The following is a 12,332-nucleotide window of genomic DNA, read 5'->3' on the forward strand; positions in this document are numbered from 1 at the left end:
TACGTATTTGTTATTCAGTAGGTTTGCAACTTATCAATAAATATGATAAGCTATTTAATTTATAAAAATAGTAAAATAAAAATTCAATATTTACTGAAATATAGCTTACTATAGTCAAAAAGCTTTAATGTGTAGCTATGAAGGAAAATGATAAAGATAAATAAATAAATTTATGTGTTAAGTATCTGTTAAGTAAATAAATTCATTTACTCGTTAAGTATAAGCAGGGTATTAAGGAAAGATATTAAATGAAAGTAATAAGAAGAAGGAAAATGACATGAATTAGAAAAATAATGAGAAAAATTGTATAACCAAAGATTAAAGGAGAATAAAAATGAATAAGAGAAAGGAATAGGAAAAGGATCGGTAAACTGACCGATCAAGTTGAGAATAGTTAAAAAGGAAGCACAGTATTGTAAAATGTGTAGAATCTGCCCTAGGATAATTTTACAATGACGAAGAAGAGAGTTATAAAAATTAATTTAAGCAGCATAAACTAGATTTATACAAAACAATAGCATAAATTTAACTAATCTTTATGACAATTATTTCTTTACAATTAATCTCATAAAAAAGTAGATTACAACAAAATATGTAATCAAACAAATGTAAAAAGTTTGCTTTTAACTTACTGTAAAATCTTTTAAATAATAGGAACATGCATATTGAAGTTAATGAGTCACTGTATTAAAAAATTCTGATTTGACAGAATCTAACACATAATAATTTAATATAATACTTATAAAAATAAATATAGCACTGCTAATATATGAGGAGAGTAGATGAGACTGTTAACGATTCACTTTAATGGCATTTTAGTCCCACATACTACAGTGTAAGGTCTTCATCTGGATCGTCGTTTGACGTGGAGGGTTCATGTGAGGGAGAAGAGAAAGCAACTTAACATAAGTTCAAGGAAATGTACTGGTTGTTGGGCAGGAAGTTGGAATTATCTTTGTCTAATAAGCTAGTTTTATAGTCAGCAATTTTGAAACCAATGTGGAAAAATGGCGTCTAACTATAGGAAGCAAGGAAAAAATTAAAATCATGTAGCTCTTTCATAATAATCTAGACAAATGAAGTGCTGTGGTTTGCTAAAAACACTGAAATCCTCGAATATTAGGGTTTACGGTTCCGTCAAAGAAGAAATACAATATGAACTTTGGTTAAATAACCAGGTTAAACACTTGACCGTAAACCTAGATAACGGTGAGGATGTTAGAAGACTTAACCGGCTACACGTTGTGAAACATAGTAACTCCGTAGTGTAATTACATCCGCTAAGTGTTATGCATTAATAAATCCTTTATTCCCTTTCTCTCTGTTTTCATTTTCATTTCTTCTTATCTAAGTGTTTCATCAATATGCTGTTTTTATGATTCTTGTTATTTTACAACGAAAAATGTAAAAAAATAAATTCTCACATTATTTAATTTGTTTGACCATAATAAACAATGAAACCTATTTGATAAGAATTTTAATGTAGAGTGAAGTTGATAGTCTCAGAACATTTTAGCGAAAGAGAAGAGAAAGAAGAATTTTTTAAGGGCAATCTTGACAAAGAGTACGGGAAAATTAAAAATATAACCTAGTAATTCCATATGTTCTATGAGTACAATTCTAACATTAAAAAGTAGAAAATTTGTTGCACACACAACTGACGTAACCAATAATATTTTTAAATAACTGGGAGAGCAATCTCATTTTGTACTCAAACAAAGCAAGATCGTATCAGTATGAATATTTATGATCGCCTAGAAATAAGATATTTGGTAATTGCCATACGCATTGAGCTGTAAATTTTTACACTATAATTAAGGAGCAATAAACATGTTATTCAATGAACATGCCACCATATGCAGTTTTACAACAAATTAAACTTTTTTAAGGATTTGAAATTTACTTTCTTGTCACTAAGCAGTAATTATTATCTTACAAAAAACTGTAATATTACATATACTATTTATTAAATAGCCGTAATTTCCATAGAGATAGAGAAATTTAATTTTCGTAGTAACAAAATATGTAAACATATTTTTGGTTATAAACATACAAAAAAATAACATATAATTAAATAGTAATAGTATGTTTATATAAATATAAGTAATAATAGGTTACATATAAAAAAAATACTATTTATTTTTATTATTAGATAATTATTAGTTATTAGTACCAATGATTTATATTTTTGAGAAGAGTAATTAAAATAAGAAGAGTAATTACTAATTATTAAAAACAAAAGAAATAATAATTTATAGTAAGTTAATGAGACCATCTTATATATATATATATATATCCGGAGCTCCCGGGTTCGAATCTTGGTAGAACATGTTATTTTACACACGCTACAAAATTCCGTATCCACCATATTCCACGTACAAGCTGTAAAGCTTCTATGTAATTTCATTAACCAAAAAATAAATATATATATATTTCTTGAGACGTAGTTAAATATAAACCAATGTGTAAAGCATATTAACCAGCCGGGTTATTCTAATAGTTAAAACTCGCCGTCGTAAATCAGGTGTTTTTGAAGTCAAGAGTTATTAGTTTTAAATCCAAATAAAGGTTTTGGATTTGAATGCTAGATTGTGCATAGCGGTGTGCTTTGCTGATTGGGTTTCAATTAACCGCACGTCATAAATAAAAAAATGAAGTATAATTAATTTTGCTAAGAAAACAAGATACCTGTGTTTAAGTTGAGGTAATTTTCTTAAAAGTGCAGGACAGAAATCATATTACTTATGTGACCTGTATTCTCCTGTGCCTTGTTTTTTTAAAGCCTTATTAATCTTTTTAATCGCAAAAAAAAAAAAATTTTGGCTAAATTTGGTACATGATATTATCAAGCATCATAATTTCTATAAAACAGTTACATAAAAGTCATGAAGTTCAAGGAAACCAACATAGAAAAAAAAAGATAAATTATAAGAATCATACAACAGTTCTTTAAAAAACCTATGTGTACAATCTATGATCTACTCTCAGAAGTTGTATATAGTGCTGGAATGTAATTTTTGAGGAATTAAATCACGAAAAAAGCTTTTAAGTTTTATTTTCTTTGATTTTTTATCAGGACTGTTAATAAAGATTTTTATAACTAATAAATTTCACGTCATTTCATCTTTTATTTCAAATTTTTGGTAGATTCTTTAGAAAAACAAACTGATATGGTTACAATCTTTCGATTCTTACATATTAATAAACAATTTAATAAGAATGATTAATAGTTAAAAATATTTTTAATGGTGGTCGGAAAGAAATGGAAATTGAAGTTAACGGAAATTTGGCTGAAACAGCGTAGCGTATTTTCGTGTAAAGTATAGTAACTGATCTAACATAACTGATCAAATAAATAAATTGTGAATACATATTCCGCAGTTAAAAAAATATTTTTTCATAAATCCACGTTAACTGAAATCCATCAACTCAAGAGTAATAAAAGAGAGTGTTGAATTATGAATTATCAAATTTATTTTTTTATGTTGCATTTACAAGTACTGATTACAAATTTTATCAATAAAGAATTCCAGGAGGTTCCTGGTAGATTTTAAATTCAGTTCTGATTAAAATAATAAAAACTTTGTTTTGGGACTGGAAAAATCTTTTTACTTCCTTGTACGAAGTAAAGCAAGTATTGTGATCGCGAAAAATTTCGTTTCTCAGATTTCAACAGAAATGTCAATTTTGACCGTCCTTTAATCCATTTTGACCAGATTCGGCGTGACGTCTGTATGTACGTACGTACGTATCTCGCATAACTCAAAAACGATTAGTCGTAAAATGTTGAAATTTTGGATTTAGGAATGTTGAAACATCTATTTGTACACCTCCCCTACCTTATGATTGCAATCGACTGAACCAAAAGTGTCCAAAAAAAGCCCAAAATTCCAAAAAAATGTTAATTTTGGACTTTCTCTTAACTGCAGTAATAAGTCCTCATTAAGAGGTTTACAGCAATATATCATAAGTGGTATTTATTTTCATTGGTTCCAGAGTTATACCCAAATAAAACTTTAATTAATGAAATATTTGTATCTTGGAAGGGGAAGACAGATCGGTTCGAATCAGACTTTATCTCCTTTTTCTTTAACTTAAATATATTGATTTATTAATAATTATTAACCTCTGATTGTAACAAATATTTTCACAACAATCTTCAATAACAATAAAAAAAAATATGAAAAAATATATGAAGTTATTAATGAAATAAAATTTTATGCACTTTTCATTTTAAAAAAAATGTGTATATATAATTTAATTTAATAGGGGTACAAGGAAGTCATGTGGTGACCAAATCAGATTTTTAATTTCGTTTTTGGTTGATGAATTATTTCACCACGGAAGCTTACAGAGAACATTGTATGTGGAAATATGTGAATGGCCATTTGTAATATATGAAAAATACTATCCTGACCAGGATTCGAACCGGAAAGCTCTCAGATGAAAAGCTGAGACGATACCACTCCGCCACGGAGATCCAACAATAAAATTTCTACTCCATCTTTTTTTTGGAAGATTAATTTACCATATAAGCTTGCAGGACTATATTGTAATCCTTCGGACTAAAAAAAAAAAAATTTGGGAAAAAGTTTATGGTTTAATATGTTTCCCATAACTGTATTTTCAATAATTTTAATTTCAATCAAAAAACACAATTTTATAGATTTGGTGTGAATTTGCATTATTAAATGATCAGTAAGAAAAATAATAAAACCTTATAATAAAAATTTGTACACATTTAAATTCTGAAAAAAATTAATGTTTGTTGTCATCTTAAATGCAACTAAACACTAAACAATATTCTCGAAAATTCCAGAAGATATAATGGATCTAGGATCCATTTTTAAATAAATGTTCTGGTTGAAAAAGACGTCAAACTACTAATTTAATGTGCAAACGCAATTGTATCCCTATGGTCCATAATTTATCTTACGGATTTCAGTATATCCTCATTTTACCGTCGTAGTAGAAATAAGAGCACAAACTACACAATTTTTTCGGAAATTAGTTATACAGTTTTGGGATCCATTTTTTAAAATTTTAGGTAAAAGAAATACGGAAAACGATCAATTTTGGCCCAAAAATATTTTTATACCCGTGCCCTGTAATTACGATTCAATAATATCAATATAGTCTCATTTTACCGTTAACAAAGAAATAAGGACGATATTTTCGTAAAGTGTAACTCAATCGTATTTATCTGAACATTTTTTATAATATTAATCAGAGAATTATGACTGTAATGTTTTCCAGGAACTTCTTGATCATTCTGTATAAAAGATTGTTTCTCACTTAACAATTATGAATAATCAATTGTTTATGATATTTATCACACATGCTGTTTGCACTGATGCAAGTTTCTTTTAAGTACTTTTTTCTTTGAAATCTTTACTAAAAATCGCCCTAGATGTAATTTATACAGACAAATACTACGTATCAATATAAGTAAAATCAATCCAATATATTTTCCAATGATAAAAAAAAGAAGTCACCATATATTAGGAAAGATTTTGAAAAAATCCAATTTTGCAAATCTTCCCGGATTTTCTGTAGCTTTTTTGAAAAAATTTACTCATACTATACAAAAAAAGGAGAAAAATTGGCATAAATCTTCAGATATAGCATCAGTAATATGTGTTTAATCCTAAGGTATCTTTAATATATTAAATTGTAATATTTTTACGAGTTAGAAACAAAAATGCTTGGATTATTAGGTATTGCTTTATTTTTAACTTCAATTTCTTGTAATTACTGTAACTGATATAATGTCGAATAATCTACCAATTCGGATGAATCCAGACTATTCGCCTTCATGTTTCGAGACCTGGATCAGGTTTTCCATAAAAAATTAGGAGGGACATTTTTCGGGATATTTCAATTAAAATATAGGGGGGTTCCTACAGTGGGATCGAAGTTTAAGAACAGCTTATTTAACGTTTAACGCCGAAAATAGTATAAAAATAGTATATGCATACATGATGGTAAAGAGGGTTGAGTTCTGTCGATTCATACAACTTGAAAAAGAGAGAGCTGTGTGAGAGATTGGCAAGAGAGGTAAAAAGAAAGATAAAAATACGCCCGTCTGAATTGGTAGATTACTCCATCGCCCATCCATTTGACAATTTTATAGAAAAACACGGAGTTAGAATACTCTGTATTTACAATATTAAAAAAAGATTTTTGCGTATAAAACTATAAATAAAAACTTAATATAATGCGTAACATTATATACTCACCGTCAGGTAGAGCCCCCAATGACCACATAAAATCTAGAATCAAAGAAAAAACAAAAACAATTACTAAATATGCAATAAAATGTAAAATAAAAATATTAGATTTATATTTTATTTCTAAAAATAAATGTGTATATAAACACTCCATGAAATTTCATAAGTACAAAAGAAAAAATGTTATTTAAAAATATATTTCATTTATATTTTTAATTAAAATATTTAATTATTTTATTTCGATTAAATATATATTTAAGAGAAGTGATTCAGAGCACATAATATAGTTAAATAAAAATAATAAATAATATTAAACATTTAAGCAATAAAAAATAAATAAATGAAAATTAAATATTTAAGCGATAGTGAAAAATACCATGCTTAAAAGCATATTAAAGCTTGAAAGTGCAGTAAAACTTTCTATACTACACAATTTTCAGAAAAGTCAAAGAAGGTATGTACTACAATTATCTAATTATATGTGAGTACGACCACTCGCTAATGTATTAAAATAATTTTTTTAAACTATAAAAAATACAAAAATATAACTATTAAAATACTTAAAATAAAATTAAAATTATAAAGACGAAAATCATTATTGATTTCATATGAAATTAAATTTATTTTGTATAATCTAATGCTAGAAAAAACTAACGTTACAATTATTCTTTGTTTGTATAAAAAAAAAAAAAACATTAAGATTTACAATATGTATGCAGTGCATAAGATTTTGTAAGTAACGTTTATTTTAAAAACCTGTGTTTCCTTCATGATTAAGTAAAAATCACAATAACTAGTAGGGTCTGAATGAAAGAAAAATTAGAAATTTTGAATTAAAAACGCTATTAAATTTGTAGTTAACAGTTATGTGAAATTTAAAATTTATCCGCTCATTAGTAGAGCGGGTAACATACTTAAAAAAATTATAAAACGTTTCCTATGCTTTAAGAGAAAACTTTGTTAGCTTGTAATTTAGCTGAACAATTGGTAATTTACAAAAATTTATACAAATATTAATTTCTAAATCAAACATTTAATTTACGAATTATTTATTAACTGTTTAAAAAATACTAAGAAGAAACGCAATCTATTCTAACCAATAAATTAACAATCTGTTTTCTAATTATCTGGCAAAAAATAATTAGAAAAAATTTCAATAATATACTCTAACAAATTTGAAAATCGCATGCGCAAATCATAAAAAATAATGTCTTATTGCGCATACAAGAGGGAACAAATATCTTTTGACATATCTACTAACATTTGAATGCTACAAAAAACTGTATGCCATACACATAGCAAAATACATAACTTTCTTCTCATTTTGTACTATCATTCTATTAGTAGATGATTTTAGAAAAAAATTACTTTAAAACTGCATAGGGTTTTATTGATTCCACAATTTTCGTTAAAAAACTATATAAAATAAGTTCACCATTATATCAATCAATAAAATAAAATAAAAATGAGAAAAATAGATTTCAACAATGCACTGTTTGTTTAAGAAAACAAAAATATTTTCAAATACTGCAAAGAAAAGTTAAAAAACGATAAATAAAAAAAGGAAAACAAAAAGGCACTGAATCACAAATTAGCATTGAGTTTTTAAGTTTTCTTTTTAACATAACAGTAAACAATTAAAATTTTGCAAAGGCCCAAAATCTGAGATATCCAAAAAAAGCAGTAGAATCAAAAATTTCCAAAAAATTTAATATTGAAACTATAATTCTCTCAACAATTATGTTTAAAACTTACATAAAACTCTTCATCAAGTTTTTTTGTTTTTGTTTTAAGTAACTGACGACGATGAAATTCTGAAACAATTTTAATAAAAAATTCTTTGTTTTTTTAGTAATGTAAAATTGTATTTTTTGTTAGGAATGACAATGACATAGGCAAAGAAAGGATTTGCAGCCTACTTCTACGGAACTACTCTACAATCTACTATCTACAAAAAGCAATTTGATTTGATAACAACAAACAAAAAAAAAAAATAATAAAAAAGAAAACAAATATTTTACATATAAATTTTTGCAACATTTATTAAGAAATACCTCTGAGAAAAAACAACAAAAAAAAAAAAACAAAAATCATTAACAATAAAAATTATACCTATATAAAAAATCCTTCTATAATATGTCCACTTAATAATTATAATAAAATTGACTAGTTTCACTACTTGGCTTAGAATACACTGAATTTTAATAAATTTTAAATGTAAATATAATACTAAAATATTATGAGTGATTGCTGTCAAAAAATAAATAAATTCAAAATTTATATTTAAATTCCCATAAGTATACTATAGCGAGAAATTTTGCTTTAAAAGATTATACTTTTTTTATTAAAGTGTTATCGTTAGAAATTATTCACTTACACATGCAAAGCAATAATATTAGAGAGCGTTATACAGCGACTGACACTTGGACCTTGGAAGTGAAAATGTGGCAACTGTTCTAACCACTAATTTTCAGTCACTATGTATCCAATTTTGCGTGTTTCGCTGTGGAAAAATTCCCATATCTTCGTTTATCTAATTAAACCAGAATTATTGTTTTTTTTTTAACAGAATATTATTTCGATGTTTATAAAAAGGCGGCTGTACACAAAAATAATTATTTTCAACAAGTCGCCTATACATTAAAACGTTTCTGTTACCATGGTAACTAAATTTTTGTAGAATTTATAGTAAAAAAAAAAGACAGCAAGCAATCATAAAACCAAACATTACACAATCAATGACTTTTGGTAATAGTCACTCTATTGATTATTGATTTTAAAATAAATTTAATAAGTTAAATTCGATTTTTATTTTATAAAATTTAAAGCAGTTAAAAAATATTTTATTGATTTAAACATTACTGTTATAATAATTTTAATTTTATTTATTAGACATACATTTATGTACATATATATTAAATCTGTACAACACCAAGAGTCACTGAAAATTCTAACAAAATTATTAATTTAAATTAAAAAAAACAAAAAAAAATCTAATCACAACTTTTTTTATTATGTATAGTTTCTTTAATGATGTCAGTTTCTTTATTAAATTACAAAAAAATTATTATTTATAAACTTACAGTGGGAAAGGGATTAACTACAAACACATTTAACACATACTTCTGTAGTTTGACATCTGACGTATTAATTGAGGAACAAATGTAGATTAACTATCATATGAAAATTAAATTCTCTATTGTTTAAAATGAAAAATAAACTATAATCAGTGGAAGAGTTCTTTATTTTTCAAGGCTTTTTCTTTAACAAATATGAAATGTAATCATAAGAAAAATTACGGAAATCATCGGTTTATTTAATTATTCAAAAAATAATTATAGATGCGTTTTTGACTAAAAATATTTATAATTTAACGTAATTGAATTACTAGACGTTTCTATTAGTGGTTTTTTTTTACACAGATACGTTCAGTAATATATTTAAATTGACTACGATCCAGTATAGAAAGTAAAATTTTTACAGTTTTGTAACGAGATGAACGTAGTAGCATTAATTTTTATGACAGTATAGGTGGGACTAAGAAGTCTCCTTTGACAGTTATGTTACGAAACGATTATTTTTTAGTTGCTATTTAATTTTTTAACTTTCAAAAAAAATTATAAATAAAATGGACGGTAAACAATCCATTTGATTATATAACTAGTGATGATAAATGTTATTTTTTATAAAAACTACAAGAGTGGAGTACTATGTTACGACAGTTCATCTTCACCTTTTTAGGAAAAAATCAAGTAATTTTGTTAACTGCAAAAAAAACTGACACCATTTTGCTAAATTCTTAAAATATAAACACCAATTTAAAATATAATTAAGACTATATTAGTTGAAAACTGATGCTTATATAAAATACAGAAACATGATTCATACCTAACTATCTGGTAAACAAATAACCAATCTAATCTAATTCATGGCAATAAATCATTATATTGTTATAATAATAATTTAATTATAATTATTAATATCAATATTATAATAGTAAAGTTATATCTAAATATTTTTATTTATTTGATTTCACATAAATATGCCAAAAAAAGAACTATCTAAAACACTAATAGATTGAATAAATCAAGTCTCTAAATTGGAATACTGTTTTTTTTAAAAATATGTATGAAGAATATTATGTTCTTTAGAACCTAATAATTTGAAGTATATTTCATAAATGCCATTTGAGATAATACATAAATATATATATATATAAATATCTTTTAATAATTACTTAATATGTTATCATATGAAATATATTTTGATAATTTATATATTATTAATTTAAAAAAAAATTAACTTTTATTATTACAAATATACACACATAATCAGGTAAAATATGTAATAAGACATCAATATTTCATATGTAACAATTTTTTCTTTAAGTTTATGTACAAACGTAGGTGTTCAAAATAAAAATTAGAAAAGAATGAGAAAGCGAAATTTAGTGTAATTTTTTTTAATGGTTTAGATTAATTTATTTATATTGAATATGAATATCATAATGATTTGATGAAATATGAAAAAACGAACAAACATTATTGATTGCTTTGTTTATTTAAAAAAAAACCCAAATTACTCTGGTTTATCGCATTTGATTACTTGAAATTATGAAACGAAATCGATTACTTGATTTTATGAAAACAAGTAAAGATTTTATTATATAAAATGTTAACATCCAGGGACAATTAAAATTTGATTTGGTAAATATTTTAAAAGATGAAATTGGAAAAAGATAAAAAAAATGATTAATTTTTTAGAGAAATACATCACAGTATCGTAACTAATTAAAAAAAAAATCCATTAAAAACACGTTACACGTACAAAAAAAAAAAATGATCTAAGATAATGTAAGAATGTCCTGTAACCTACAATTAAATTTTAGTATTTTAAACTAATGAACTAGCAACAAAATTAACACCTAAATAATACTGTTCGTTTCTACTTAAAAAAAAATTAAATACTTATTCCTAATTGTCACAGATATGTTAATAATTTTTATCCTCATTACCATTAATATGATTTAACCACTAATTAATTATATGCTACAGAAATAAATGTTCATAGCTATATAATTTATAATTGCGGTTATTTAAAAAAAAAAAAATTGATAAAAATGTAATTTCATAAAGAAAGATCTAAATAAAGGTAACGGAAAAAAATAAGGGAATGATAAAATTATAGTATACAATTATGCTTATACAAAATCATGATTAACTGCACATATTTTAATAGTAATAGATAATCAGGAACAGTTAAACAGGAAACCGAACACATCTTGTAAAATTACACAATCATTCTTGAAAATATCAACAAGCTTATACCAAGCTTAATAGTTTAAAGTAAAAAACAAAATTATCAATTTTGCTTTAACTACTAAAAAAAAAAATATATATATATAATGTATAGGGGATAAGTTACATAATGAACATAATTATTCTAAGATAAGCTGCCTGGGCAATTATGGTGCTTTAGTTGATTTATAAGCATCACATCTATAAAAAAAATACTGGAAATAGACTTGTAAAGCAACAAATTAGTATATCCCTTTTTGGGCAGAAAAATGTTATTATAAACACTTAGTGAGAATAAATGGATCAGGTTATATTTAAACAATAGGAAAATATAGAAAGGGTCCTTTCATTACAAATGACACTGAAATTACATTGGTATAATATCTAATTTCTGAACCCTTACACATTTTTGTTTTTAATAATTTCGAACTACTACTAAATTGTGTATTATGTAATATCCGCAATTAAATTTTAGCAAGTCAAGAAGATATTTTAGTTTAACTATAATCTATATTAAATAGAATTTAAAATAAAGATATTCTGGAATGAATGAACAAAAAAAAATATGCTATGCGAATAAAGAAAAAGCTGACTACAAAGTTGTTATACTTTCCTGCCATCGGTTATTTACTCTTATGTAGTGGAAAAATAGATACATAAAAAACGTTACCTAAAAGTTAATCGATATTTTTAAATTTTGATCAGTTCTCCTACCACCAATATTGCCCCCAAAGTATTTTATTTGGATCACTTGCAATACTATTATGCCTAGGAAGAAATTAAAAATAATTCTATTAAAAAATAT

At 25.0% G+C, this 12,332-nt stretch overlaps 1 protein-coding gene across 1 annotated transcript in view; it reads right to left on the reverse strand.

The window, feature by feature from the left end:
• The window catches only part of Rbp6 (RNA-binding protein 6), a 967,859-nt gene that overhangs the window by 120,367 nt on the left and 835,160 nt on the right, over window positions 1-12,332 (reverse strand). The window contains exon 8 of the mRNA XM_075364169.1: window positions 6,240-6,272. Within this exon, the coding sequence (XP_075220284.1) occupies window positions 6,240-6,272 (33 nt within the window). The remainder of the gene's footprint in view (window positions 1-6,239; window positions 6,273-12,332) is intronic.

This window comes from Lycorma delicatula, chromosome 4 (assembly GCF_047948215.1).
Source record: "Lycorma delicatula isolate Av1 chromosome 4, ASM4794821v1, whole genome shotgun sequence".
In the NCBI taxonomy this organism is placed as follows: Eukaryota; Metazoa; Arthropoda; class Insecta; order Hemiptera; family Fulgoridae; genus Lycorma; species Lycorma delicatula.